The 15311-nt window shown below is 37.6% G+C and overlaps 1 protein-coding gene across 1 annotated transcript in view; it reads left to right on the forward strand.

Moving 5' to 3' along the window:
- Positions 1 to 15311, forward strand: part of UVRAG (UV radiation resistance associated) — a 289384-nt gene that overhangs the window by 141437 nt on the left and 132636 nt on the right. Inside the window, exon 9 of the mRNA XM_090265619.1 lies at positions 13870 to 13954. Within this exon, the coding sequence (XP_090121745.1) occupies positions 13870 to 13954 (85 nt within the window). The remainder of the gene's footprint in view (positions 1 to 13869; positions 13955 to 15311) is intronic.

The following is a 15311-nucleotide window of genomic DNA, read 5'->3' on the forward strand; positions in this document are numbered from 1 at the left end:
TAGAAAATGATATGAAATATTGATCTTGAGGAAATATGTTTAATAGAATCTAAATAAATTTTATAAATGTTGATAAAATTTGAGAACTCATTGGTGCCTGGAGAGTTATATTAACTTTATAAAAGCAGAATTCCCTGATCTTTGTAAGAAGAAGCTATTTTTTAAAACAATTAGTTTCTTCATAGTAACAGTAACATATGTAGTACTTTATAGTTAGAAAGTGCTTTCACAAAGATTACCATATTTAATCCCTTCAAGCATTCCTGAAAGCGAAGTATGGCAAGTATTATTACCTTCATTTTACGTGTGAGAATTCTGAGAGAAGGTAAGTGACTTGGCCAGCTACAGACAAATGAAACAAAGTTGAGATGTAGACCCAGACTTTTTTATCTCCAAAGTCTATACTTTTCTCACTGTTCCATAATTTTTACAACCTTGCAAAATATATTTATCTGGACCCTGCATAAATTCTATGAAGCAGATAACTTTTACTGAGATCCTGTAATATGCCAGAATACTTACTACATATTCTTCTAAATATTTAATTCTTAAGACAGTCCTAGAGATAATAATTTTTACCTCCTTTTTCCTGGGATAAAGGAACTGGGACTCAGACATTGCCCAAGGTCACACAAATAGGTAACAGGTCCAAATTCAGATTTAGGTTTCTTTGAATCAAAAGCCTGTCTTGTTTCTACTAAATAAAATACCATTATTCCTTTCTCTAGTATGTGTCCAACAGATAAACTGATGGTTTGCTAGTTTCCCATTTGGTCTGTGGACTATAGATGGAGAACTTTGTTCTGTTCATTTTTATTAACAGGATGGGTGAAATGAATTTCCCCCAAGGATTTCTTTGATTAGGTTGCATCTTAATTAAGAGATTGGAATTAAAGGTCTGCCATTCTCTCAATCTATCCTTAGATCATCAACTTTTTGGGACATTTTTCCTTTTACAAACAAACCAAAGAAAATTTTGAATTATGTAGTCAAGATTTCTTACAGCTCTGAGAGTCTGGTCATCTCAGGAGGACAGAAGCAGAAAAGATGGGGATCTGTTCATCTTTTTTTATGACTCTTTATTTTTCAAAGTTTGGAACCAATGATATACTTGCCATCAATGAAAGATGAAAAAAATTCTCTGACCCAAGTGTGTCTGTAGATGTCATTTGTTTGTTAACTGGAAAGTCATTTGATGGGACCCATCTCTTCAAATTCTTTAATTAGCTATATTCAACTCCTGTTTTATAGATTTTGTAATTCATTTTGGTAAGCATGTGCAAAAGCAAGTACATTGGTTTAGTGACATTGTGTGTAAAAGAGGTAAGATTTCATTGCTCAGATTTAGAGAAAGAAATTCCTCATGGTAAGTCCAGTGAATGAAAAGTTTTGATTTTTTTATTGCCAAAATCAGAAATGTTTTATATGATGCTCCCAGCAGTCATGATTTCTTTGTCATTTATAATAAAGTTTATTAATTCAGATCAACTGTGTATCTAGTTCTATTTAATTAGCTTCTGTCTTGGTCAGTAAATTATTGTGCTCTTAGACTTCATTTCAGATAAAAGAAGAATCACATAATACATTTAAGTTGGTACTTAAAGTTTAAAGTTTCTGTCAAAGGTCCTAGATTTTTATTTGAAGTTATAAAGATATTTTATTTAGTAGTATGTAATACTTTTCTTCTTTTAGGTCATGAGGTCACAAATTGAAAAATTACATCTCACAAATTTTATAATTCAAGATATACTTATTTGAAATGATGATAAAATTTAAATTTTATTAGTCTTTGTGTGTGTTCTGCTTTTTTATAGCCATCTGACAGCAATTTCTAAACAGACTTCCTTCAAAATTATTAATATCTGTCTTTCAAAAGTTTTTGTGCCTGAGGACAATTTCCCCCTGCAATTTATGCTATTAAAGTTTCTTTACTTTCAGCGTTGACATTGTATGCAGCTTGTGAAAGGCAGTAAAAGCCAGACAACTTGGTTGTGAGAGTAAATTTGGGTCCTATGTAAACCTCATATTTTCTTCTCAGAATGATTCATTTTTCATATATTTGTAATGATTTATTCCAATAATGTCTTGATTGGATTGTAGGAGAGTCAAATTACCATATTTTAATCTCCCCCTTTGTAAATGTGTAGAAATAAGACACCTAATAGAATTTTACTTTAGTTTGTCATTATTGTTTTTTAATCTTACTCCCCAAGAACATTGGAAATGACATTTGCAATAAGCACATTTACAATTAGAGGGTTCAGCATAAGACTAAAAAGAGAGTATTAGACATGTAAAGGAAGTGGGAAGAGCATTGAGTATGTGTGTATGTGCATGTGTGCCTGCTTTCATCAGCTCTTTTATTCATTATTTATGGAACACCTACAAACAACCAGATACTGTATAAGATGTTAGAAAAAGAGTAACAGGTTTGATAACCATATGACAGAGATATATTGTGGGTGTTATAGGAACACGGAAGGTGGGCATCTAAAAATCAGAATACCCATTAAAGGAGGTGATAGACTGAGTCTAGAAGAATATGTAGCAGATAGCTAGGTAAGGGGAGAAGGTAAAATCTTCCAGGTAGAGTAAACAGTTTATACAGAGGCATGGAAGTACAATAAAGAATGCCAAGTAATTCCAGTTAAACTTCAACTAATGATACATTTGAGTCAAGGTCCATAGGAGAGTTTAGAGAGGTAAAGAATGACCTAAATAAAGAAAGTTTATGTGAAAGATTTGAAGATCTATTGAAATAAACAAAGTTTTCAAAGACAAAAAATCCATAGGATGGTTTTGATGACTACAATGTAAAATGGAGAGTAACCCTGGCCAGGTAGCTCAGTTGGTTAGAGCATTGTCCTGATATATCAAGGTTGTGGGTTTGAACCCCAATCAGGGCACATACAAGAATCCACCAGTGAATGCATAAATAATCGGAACAGTAAATCGATGTTTCTCTCTAAAATCATTAAAATTAAAAATAAATAAATAAAATGAACATTAAATGTATATTTTAGAAAATTCTCTTTGAGGAGTTAAGCATAGAGAATTTTCATTTACGAAGTTATTACAGTAATTAAACAACACACAATTAAAATCTAAATAGATTGGGAATGGAAAGGGAGGAGGGGATGTATCGTCGTCGTCGGCAGCCGTCCGTCTCGAGAGACGATGGTGTAGCTTCTTAAGAGTCTATCTGCACCGCCGAGAATGGTTGTGCAGTCCGACTCAGGAGTGACAGTGTCTCCTCCCGTGTTGAATCGACATCTTGTGATGACGCTGGAGTGTCCTCTCCAGTGAAGCTGAAGCTACAGAGCCTGGGCAGGGTGATATGGAGGGTCTGCTGTTGCCCATGCAGCAGACCCCCCCTCTCTTCGCAGCTGAAGGGTCCAAGGGAAAGACGGAGTCAATACAGCTTGGCTTCAGGTGCGCCGCAGGAGTTGCCGGTGTTGACTACAACGTCAAACCGCCTTAGGGACTCCGGCTCCGGATTTTCTGTCGGGGTTTACTCCCTTAGCCTTTCCCCTGAAGAGGTATGCCGCAAGGCAGCGGAGGTTTTTTGGAGTCAGAGTTTTCCTTCTCTGAGGGGATGTATAGTGCAAAAGATATTTAGATAATAGACTGTGGGAGACCATTTTTAAAGAGATTGCTCAGAAAAGGTTTGCTCGAGGAGCTCAGTCTTACAAGATAAGAATTTCTGGAGGACCACTTAGGGTACAGGAGTAAAAAGTCTTGAACATAGGAAGAGTCTGGACTGTAGAATAGGAAGGAGGCTACTGTTCCTGGAACATAATTTGTTAGGAAGAAAGTAGTATGAGATGGGGTTGAGATACGAAGGAATTCAGAATATAAATGAAGATACTTGTTTTATCCATTGACCAGGAGGAGAAGGCTGAGAATGGCAAAGGCACAGTTGAGTTTACATATTAGGTAGCGAGTAGGACTGTGAAAGAATCCTATTGTTTCAGGGTAATATGAGCTAAGGTAATTATTATGCATTGGATTTGGGGGAGGTTTAAGGATTTGAGGTAATATATGGAGTGCTCATCTCTAAGAATAGGAAAGCAAACTAATGAAATTGTAGAATTGCTGGATAGTGTGTTTATTTGTGCTTTGTGGTTATTACTTTGAAAGTAAAATCAGTCAGGGGACTTACAGCCAAGATGTAGGCGTAGACAGACACGCTGCACCTCCTTCCATGACTAAGAAGGAATACAACTACCTCAAAACTAGAAACAACCAGAAGTTCCAGAAAATTGAACTGCATGGAAGTCCAGCAAACAAAGATATAACGAGGAAATACTCATCCAGACAGGTAGGAGGTGCAGAGCCGGGTGGAGAGGATGCAGTGTGGTGGCGGCAGCAGTAGCAGAAGGCTGGTAGAAAGCGCAGTCACATGTTCTAAAGAATCAGGAGGGACACCTGGAGAGCATTCCCAGCTCCTCACCGTACCTTGCAGCCCACTCTCCTAGCACCAGGGAAGATTAAGCCTCATTGCTTCTGACTGTGCAGACCAGTGGGGGTTGGGGTGGAGGCAGAAACTGCCGGTCTCAGCAGAGTCTGCTTGTTTAAAGGGCCCCCACGGACCTAGAACGTCCGCAGACCCACCCACTCTGGGAACAACGGCCAGGGCAGCAGCTAGAGGGGCACCAGTCTGGTGCAGAAGTGGGAGAGGTGCCTGGAAAAGGAGTAACTGCTGGGCAGGCAGCATTGCTCCCTCTCGGACCCGCCCCCCCCAAATACAGCGCCACAACGTGGTGAAACAGGTCGCCCTGTACCGATGAATCCCTAAGGCTCTGCCCCTTACAATATAACAGGAGTGACAGCTCTACCTGGGACACAGAGGCAAACAAACACAGGAGCCTGTCAGAATGAGGAGACAGAGAAGTATGGCCCAAAAGGGGAAACAGATCAAAGTTCCAGTGAGAGAACTAAGTGACGAGGAGATAGTCAGCCTCATAGATGAGGAAATAGACAACCTAACAGACGCAGAATTCAAAACACTGGTGGTAAAGTTGCTCACAGGCTCGACAGATATGTTCGAGTATGGGAAATACGTAAGAGAAGAAGTGAAGGCTATACTAAGTGAAACAAAGGAAAATCCACACAAAACCAATGGTGAAGGGAAGGAAACCGGGGTTCAAATCAATGATTTGGAACATAAGGAAGAAAAAAACAGTCAACCAGTGCAGAATGAGGAAGCAAGAATTGAAAAAGATGAGGAAAACTTCCCAATTTTTGCGAAAGAAATGGACATACAGGTCCGGGAAGTACGGAGGGTCCCGGGCAAGCTGGACCCAGAGGGGACCACACCAGAACACATCATGATTGAGATGCCAAAGGTGAAAGATAAAGAGAGAGTCCTGGGGGAAGCAAGAGAGAGGCGGAGAGTTGCCTACAGCTGATAGGACTATCAGGTGATTTCTCAGAGGACACTTTGCAGACAGGAAGGGACTGGCAAGCAGTATTCAATGTGATGAAAGGCAACCTGCAACCAGAATTACTCTATCCAGTAAGGCTATCATTTGGAATGGAAGGGCAGACCAAGTGCTTCCCAGACAAGGTACAGCTAAAGGAGATCATCATCACCAAGCCTTTATTATATGAAATGTCAAAGGGACTTACTTAAGAAAAAGATCAAAACTATGAACACTAAAATGACAACAAACTCACAACTATCAACAACTGAATCTAAAAAATAAAAACAAGACCCAACTAAGCAAACCAGAACAGGAACAGAATCATAGGTATGGGGATCATTTGGAGGGTTATCAACTGGGAGGGGGGAGGGGGAGAAATGGGGATATGGTGCAGGGATTAAGAAGCATAATAGGTTGGTACAAAATAGACAGGGAAGTTAAGAATAATATAGGAAAGGGTGAAGCCAAAGAACTTATATACATGACCCATGGACATGAACTAAGGGGGGTGGAATTGCTGGAGGGAAGTGGGGTACCAGGCGGAGAAGAGCAAAGGGGAAATAAAAATTGGAACTACTGTAACAACATAATCAATAAAATATACTTTAAAAAAATAAAATCAGGCTAGTTACATAATTATCTCCACCTACTTGAAGCTTCATGGGGGTAGGATGAGATGCAAATATTGAGTAAAGGTAAAATTATTCCCATTTTACAGATAAGGAAAATGAAGTTCAGAGAAGTTGGGACTTCTCAAGAGTCCTGAAAGTAGCATAGCTAGGATTTTAATCCAAATCTTTCTAATTTCCTAAGTCAGTGGGCTTTTCAGGACAGTACACTGCCTCCTATAGGATCTGCCTATTATATTTAAGCACTAAAATTAGATCTGACCTTTATAGCTGTCAAACCAATTATATAGAGTTATGCAAAGTATCATTTGCTTCTCATCCCTGTTATAAAGAAGCACGTATATCAGTTCATTAGGGAGAAAAAAATCTTCTATTGGCATAAAATTCTGAGAGGAATTTAGTATGCAGAGTCTTATGTGCTAGATATTAAATAGCATAATGAAATACAGTCAATTGCAACTTTGCAAAAGTTAGAACAAGAAATATCTATTTAACCCTTGAGAAAGGCTACATCATAAATCATGGAACAGAAAAGACATTTCTGCAGGGAGGGAAACTAAAATAGCCAAAGTATATTGCTTTTTGGTCATCTGACTTGAGGCAGAAAACCCAAAAGGACAGTTTATTGATTTTAACTGTAATTTTTGACAGGGGCTGGCCATTGGCCAGTCTGAGACCAAACTCTCTGGTGAGAGAGAGGCTATAGAGTCTGTATTTTGTTTTTTTTGATGGAAGCAAAATTCATATTTGCTAGCTTTAGGTTTACAGGAGACAGCATTGATGTTGGTTATTAAAATTAAAGTGCTTAACTTAAGTTCTTGCTGACCAGAGGGGCCATCTTAACAGAGTAGAACTTTGGTGCATGCAGGGCCAAACATCTCAGAAAGCAATTTTGGAATATTGTAAAATAAGGACATGCATTTTCTTTCCCTCCCCTTCAATGACACATTAATATGAGAGTAAAGAAACAGGCATAAAGAATAAATCTATGGTGATGGTGAAAATAAAAGAAGGTGTCACCAGAATAGCAAAGATTTTGACACAGGTCTCAGTGACACCAAGTAGATAGGATTGTGTTGGTGAATACACCGGAGCAGAGAAAAACTGCATCCTCTGACACAAACGGCACAGGCTGCAGGGGGGCTTCCTGGTAGAGCTGGCAGAGGCCTCAACTTGAAGTTGAGGAGGAATGGTAGAGCAGTAATCAGAGAAGCTGGGCCTACTGCTCCATTCTCTTTCCTCTAAGAATTCAGAATAACTTCCTTTAACATTTGCTCCAACTGCTTTCTAAACATGATGGTTTCTTGACCTGGTTAGGTCCTGCGGTATGAGTGTTTGGTGTAGAAAGGTGGAGCAGAGCCTGACTGTAGACTTTTACAATCCATTGAGAGAGAAAACATGAAAGGCAGCTACTTAGGAATGCAATAATCTAAATTTATACAGTCCTGAAGTGAAGTTCTCTTATTTGACAGTTGTGATGATTTGAAGTTAAAGGCACTACATTCTCTTCACATACACACTCTGAAGGAAAGCCTAATTGTCAACAGGACCTGCCCTCTTACACTGACCTGGCCCTCAGGGGTGATGCCTTTTACATAAATCTTTACAGTGACCTACACTAATTACCTTTACTAATGAATCTAATCATGTATTAATGGATTTGAAGGGAAAAACAAGGGTCATCATATATTTGAAGAAAACAGTATGAAGGAGACCAAATTGAACAAACAGAAACTCTGACCGCCCCCCCCCAAAATTACAGAAAACAGCTTTAAATCTCTCAAATTAATATCCTCAGATTTGATTTCTAGCCTCTGCATAGGATGTAGAAAGGTGTGAGGAGCTTCACTTCCACCCTGAAAACAGGAGAAGGCTGAATGATGTACTAAATCATAACTCTTCCTGAATCTATCAGAGAACTAAGATTTCTGGGCAGCCAAGTTACCTGATAGGTAAGGAAAGATGGGCAACTCCAGGTAGAGACAGGATGTGAGGACTGATCACTGCTGGTAGAGCATGGGGGGAAACTGGGGGAGACTGCATAAAAGGCAAAATTACTCAGATCTGGATTTTAACTAATTACCGATCACTGTTGTGGACTGCTCTGAGACTAGAGCAGATATAAGGCAGTTCACACCTGCTCTCACTTTATTCTGCATGGACCTAACTCACATGTTCACAACACGGATTGGAGGCAGGGCAGAAAATTGTGGAAAGTCTCCCCTGGTGGTGTACATCTAGAGGTGAGAAGTGGATGCTGTTGCAAGAAAGTCATACCCTTCTTCCCTAAGAACCAAAGCATTAAGTCTCTGGGGAAGAGTCTGCAAACCCTGCAGGCCTCAGGGCGTAGGTGAAAACCTGTTATGACTGCAAGAAGAAAAAGGAAGAAACCACTGCCCTTGGGGATGGCACAGGAAAGTGCATTGGACCTAGATTATTAGACATCTCCTATCCTTAGTGGAAGGAGATTATTACACAGAAAGTCCTATCTTGATATGCAGGGACACAGGGTAAGCAGGGTAAGCCTGGCTCAATCAGGACAGCAGAGAAACTCCCTACCCTACTCCCCAGCCAGGCTAGAAAGCACAAAATAACAAGTCATAGTCTTTAACCACTTGAGGAGAGGCAGGAGCATGGTGAGACAGGCTTACTTAGGTACAGGTTCACAGGGAATACCTAAATCAGAGTGTAGAATGGCATCATTGAAAAAAAAAAGCCTCTAGCAAACCATCTCTACCACCACCACCACCACCAAAAAGGAAAAGTGAGGGGAAATGTGAAGGTTGTGATACACTGAAGGTAACCATGGCAGCAACAAACCTCCAATATGTTTAGAGCTCAGTTTCTGACTATATTGACTCAACTCCTAAATTGAAAGTAGAAGAAGCATATCGTTTTTTTTTTTGTTGTTGTTGTTGCCCTGAAAATACTGTTCAGGATTCAGTCAAAAGTTTTGAGACAAAAAAAGCAAAACAAAAACCCATCACTGCCACCTTTACCTTTACCACCACCAACCAACAACAAAACATTGTCAAGAGAAGAGAAAATGACTCAGATGTTGGGACTATCAGGGAATTTAAAATAACAATGATTAGTGTGCCTCAGGTGTTTGTGGAAATGTGGATAGCTTGCACAAACATGCGGTCAGTTGCAACTGAGAGATGGGAACTAGTATTAGAAACAGTCTAATGGATGTACTATAAATAATAAAACACTGTACCAGGGATAAAGAATGCTTTTGACAGATTTTCAGTAGATTTGACACAACTGAGGAAAGAATCATTGAACTTGAAGATAGGTCATAGAAATTACCCAAACTGAAGCTCAACGTGACTCGGATAAAACTGATAATTCATTATCAACTCTTTTACAACTCAAGAAATTTAAAGGAAACTCTCCAACAGAAGTAATATTATACCAGACAGAAACGTGGCTCTACACACACACACACACACACACACACAGAAATTTCTGGAAATGGTTGTAATGAAGGTATTATAAAGCCATTTTTTTCTTATTTTTCATTGCTTTTAAAGACAGTTGGTTTTCTAATATACAAATAGCAAAGTTTTGGGTTTATAACATGCAAAAAGTAAAATGTATGAAGAATTTGAAGAGTGGGGAAGGGAAGAATTAGGTACTGTTTTCAGGTTTTTACACTCTACATGAATTGTATAATATTATCTGAAGGGAGACTTTATTAATTAAAGTTATATACCCTAAACTCTAGGGAAACCACTAAAAAATTTAAAATGGAGGTAAGAATAAGCCAATAGGGAGGAAGAAGGAATCATTTTAAAAAAAAGCAACCTCAATAGAAAACATGAAAAAGAGGGATAATGGAAAAAAGAAGAGGTGGAACATGTAGACAACAACTAGCAAAATGGTAGGCTTTAATCTAAATATATCAATGATTATATATTAAGTGTAAATTAAAAAATAGAGATTGTTCAGATTTTATATGGAGAAAAAAGGCCTAATTAAATGCTGTCTGCAAGAAACCCACTTTTAATATAAAGATTTAGATAGATTAAAGGTAAAAGAATAGAAAAAGTACAGCATGCAAATACTAAGCAAGAGAAGGCTGGAGTGGCTATATATGCAGGGAGGGGCAAATGTAGGTTTACAGTTGTGAGTATGCAAAACACAGTTTGTTCTTCTATTATTATTTGTTAATTATTGTATTATTTTTCATTCAAACAACTGTAAATCTACTTTTGCCCCAACCTGTAAATATCAGGCATAGTAGCCTTCTGAATAAAGAGTATTACCTGCAATAAAGATGGATATCACAGTATGGTGAAGAGATCAGTTTGTAAAAAGACATAATTCTAAATATGTATGAATATAACAGTAGGATATATCTGTATGTAAATGATTATTTTATATATTTTATATTTATATTATTTTATATGTTACAAATACATATAAAAAACTAATAGGACTGAAAGGAGAAATAACCAAGTCCACAATCATAGTTGGAACCACAGCATTCATCTCAGTAATACATAGAATCAGTGGAGAGAAAATCAGTAAGGATAGAAGACCTTAACAGCACTATCAACTAATTTGACCTAATTGATAGTATACCACTCCACTGAACACCAACAGAATATACATTTCTTTTCAAGTACATAGGAACATTCAATTAGGTTATTTTTGGTATAATAAAACAAATACAGAAGAATCAGAATAATACAAACTGTGGTCCCTCACCAAAAAAGAAATAGACTAGAAATCACTGACACAAAAATATCTGGAAAAGTCCATATATTTGGATATTTACAACAAATACATATATAAGTCATGGATCAAAGAAGAAATAATAAGGAAAATTGAAAAATATTTTGAACCAAATGAAAATGAAAATATAACATTAACATTTGAAGGGATGCACACTTAGGGGAAATTTATATTATTTGATGCTTATAATAGAAGAAAGGTCTTCAATCAATAATCTAACCGTGTATTTTAATGACTAGAAAAGAAGAGCAAATTAAACCTGAATCAAAGAGAAGGAAGGAAATAATCAAAAGCAGAAGTTAGTCAAATCACAAACAAAAAAAAAGAGTAAAGACTATCAATGAATCCGAAAGATGTTCATTGAAAAGATCAATAAAATGGATAAGCCTTTAGCCAGACTGACCAAATAAAAAGAGAGAAAGCACAAATTACCAGTATCAGGAATGAGGGAGGAAATAGCACTACAGATCCTACAGAAATTAAAATGATAATTAAGTGATATTTTGAATAACACAATGGTAGCGTGTCAGAAGGACACTGGATCAAGGCTGACAGAGTTCCACTGACCATATCTAAGACACTTCAGCACCAAAATAATTATATAAAGTAACAAATCATAAATCATTGAAAATAAAATGGAATTTATGGTTACATATTGATAATAGATTGCTAATGGAGAAGGGAGGTCTCTTGCTTAGAGAAGAAAGCTGAGTGGGACTGATAAATATGGAGGGCGTACTAGAGTTGGAATGGTGTTACTTTGCAACCATAGTGAAGAAGGTCAAAGAGAAGACACCAATCAATATTAAATTTGGGTAGAAATTTAGATGGAAAACAGGACATACACATGGTCTTCAAAATGGACATCAGTGATATGTGATATCCTTTGAAGTACACATCACCAATCATGTAGTATTCAAGCTGGTGATATATAACCTGAACAACATCTAAAGAGATTGAGCACATCATTTCCTCAGTAATATTACTCCTTATGATGTGACTTTTGCAATTTAGGTTAAGTTTTTTGAGGTATCTACAAATACTTAGCATTTCTCTGTATGAGCCTAACTAACCCGAACTCAGTTTTGGTCTAGAGCCCTCCTGTAACCAATGAGATGTATTACCTTTTGACAGAAAAACCTGGTATGTTTTGGAGAGATGGTGCCAGTATGCATCCTAAAGCCTGTGTAAAACCATAGGCTCTCAGGGGACCCCTTTCTGGGTTTGGATCGACTCTTTAACTTTTTATTAGGAAATCATCTTAGACTTATAGAAAAGTTACAAGAATAAGAAGAGTACAGAGATCACCTATGTTCTTCATCCAGGTTTACTTATTTTTAACATTTTATCCTGTATGTTAGCTGACTAATACATTTTTTAAATTAAATTTTTCTTCCTTCACTCTTTTGGTTATGTAATACATTCTAGAGAGTCTTCAGAATGGAGGACGGTGTATACATTTGCATTTTGAAGCCCGAATCTGCCTGCCTATGTGTGGTTTCACCATCAGTGTTACCATTGAGGCAGCCTAATTTACCTATGAATGATAATACTGCAAATTTCTGTAGTGGTGGAAGAATTTATGTGCATTCTGGTAAAAAGTACATGTTGTCGGGGGTGGAGGTTGTCACCTTGAATGTCTTATAGAATCACTGGGGGTGAAGATTTGGGAAGGAACTATATCGGGGCTAAAGAAGATAAGTGGTGTTCCTTGATGAAGTTTTATTTTAGGGGCAGAGCTACCAACTTACTGGTCATTTAAGTACAGTTGAAAAAGAAGAGCAGGGTGCTTAAAAATATGTTGATAAAATTACTTAGGTTGGTAAATTTAGTGCTAACATCCAAACTACTTTGGCCAATTAATCTACTACTTGTTCCTCCTTATAGGAGATGTACAATAGAGTTAGGGAACCCCTTTCTATTGGATCACAGTTCATGAAACTTAACACCTTTGTAAGATCTAGAGCATAGTGTATCAGGATATAAGACTGCTTCTCTGTGCCTCAGGACTGCTGGAATTATCAGGCCTGGAGTGTCAAGAATGGAAGACTCTCATTTTCTTAGAGTAGAAAGATGTAAAAGGATTTTATGATCACATAAATAGAAATGGAAGTTCCAAAAGTTGATACAAGTACAAAAAATCAGGCCTATTAACACAAATATTAATTATTGCAGTGCTGAAGCAAACACTTAAAGGAAGTGAAATGTCCTGTAATGGGCTTAAGCTATGGGGTATCAGAATGGGGAATATTCATATAATTCACATCCATGGAGTTGAATTTTACAGAACCATTAAACATTATAACTCAGACTATCTGTCAACATGTAAAAATGCTTGTGACATAATGTGGAAAAACCGGAATATACATTTCTTGCACACTGAGATTGTAACTAAAACTACTTATGCTTATGAATAAGGTAAAAGTTTATAAAAAACTATTTATATTTATGAACTGTATTGTAGTAGTCAAATATAGGTAACTTTTCCTGCACTACTTTTTATACTTTTAGTAATGTTGCTATATAGCACTTTGGTTGAACAGAAATTAACTCCTGCTTTAAAACATGAACTTGCCTGTTAGAGCAGTTTTAGGTTCATAGCAAAACTGATGGGAAGGTACAGAGAATTCCCATATACCCCTGGTCCCCACATGTGCACAGCCTCCCCCACTGTCAGCATCCCCCACCAGAGTTACGTTTGTTACAGCTGATGAACCTTTGGTGAATCATCATTAACACCCAGAGTCCAAAGCCAGTTTTTTAAGAAATGAAGTTGTTTGAATTTTGAAATCTCACCAGAATTTATTAGGCAGCAATCCAGAAATCTGTAGGCAGGGAATCTTAGACTCTTACTCTCTGACACCTGCTAGAGGCTGACATGTAAAAATTGAACCAGTAGGTAAATTTATTCTAGTTCATGCCCCTGGAAGACCTCTATACCCAGCCCACTTTGCCTTTTAACTTTTTATTCCCCTCTCACAGTCAAGGGACTGGCTGTGCCTGTTGGTTGTGATTGAGCATCTCTATCTGCACTATTACATCTGGAACTGTCCTCTTCCCTCTCTCTCTAGGAAGTACATTTTCAACCGAGCACCTTAAGCTTCAACTACAGAAGGAATCCTTAAGTGAGTTGAGGAAGGAGTGTACTGCGAAAAGGTAAATGAAACTCTGAGAATAATTGTTGTATCAAGTTTACTTTGAGGATAGGATGTGGAAAAGTAAGATTCTTTAAAAGTTGCTGTTATTAATGTGTATATTCCACACAACTCAATGCCATATTCATTTATTCAACAAATATTTATTAAGTACTTGTTATATGTCATGTACTGTGCTGTAGGTAGTTCTTATAACTCCTAGTATATACTATAATCAGAACAAACAAGCAAAATAGATCCAGAGGCATGGAAACAAGGAACAGACTGACAGTGACCAAAGGGGAGCGTGGAGGGGGTGAAGGTGGGAAAGAAGGGGAAGGGTCTAGTCCAGGAACATCTATAAAAGACCCATAGACATGGACAACAGGGTGGGGATTGACTGTGGGAGGGGGGTGGCGGTGGGGCAGTGGAGAGCAATGGTGGCTGGTGGGGGGTTGGGACAAATGTAATAGAACAATAAAAAAAAATATTAAAAATAAAAATTAAAAAAGAAACAAGAACACTGTTCTAGTTTTCAATGCCACAGCACCATGATTTGAAGTTTGAATCTTCTCTTCTTGTCTCCCACATGTAGTGTAGTTTATACTTTTTTCATCAGTAATTTCTTTAGATTTACTCCTGTTTAGTGTTAGCTCCTTTGAATTACCTCAGCAGCTCCTGGATTATCTCTCTGACTCATTCTCTCAGTCTTTTCCAGTTTATCCTCCATGTTGCTATCAGATCTCTCCTCTTAAAATACTATTTTTTGCTATATTTTTTCTCTTAAGAGCCCATGGTGTTGTTTTGCTTAACTTTCAAATAACCTTCAATAAATTGGCACTATACAACTGTAGCTAATTTCAGTCACTCCACAACATTCACTTAACAAATGCTAATGGTCTTTTTGCTTATTTTTTCCAGCACATGCTTAATTTGTTGCCTCCTCTGTTCTGTTGCTCATCTTTACTCATTTGCGGGGAGGGGGAGTTACTTCATCCTGCATTTTCCCTCAAAAACCCTTAGCATTTGAGGATTCAAAAACATTAGACCTACAAAAAAGCCTGGATTTCATTTCACTTTGCAGATAGGAAATCAAGGCTCTGGGAAGTTACTCTTTGTCCAAATCACTAGGAAAGCAGAAGTAGATCCCTGTACGTCTTCAGTGCTGTTTACATTATATTATACAACTATGTTTATGTTCCATTTTGACCTACAGCTTCTCCTAAATTCCCTTTTTTTCCCTCTCTTAAAATTGTTAGCACAGTTGAGAGGTAATTTGTTCTGTAGGTATTTCAGCTGTTGTTTATGTTTCTTAAGTGGTTCAAGAAGAGCTCCATCATCTCATGCCACAGCTTTTGCTTGTTTGTTCTTTTTCTTAT

Source organism: Furipterus horrens, unplaced genomic scaffold (genome assembly GCF_987537825.1).
Source record: "Furipterus horrens unplaced genomic scaffold, mFurHor1.1.pri manual_scaffold_2, whole genome shotgun sequence".
NCBI lineage: Eukaryota > Metazoa > Chordata > Mammalia > Chiroptera > Furipteridae > Furipterus > Furipterus horrens.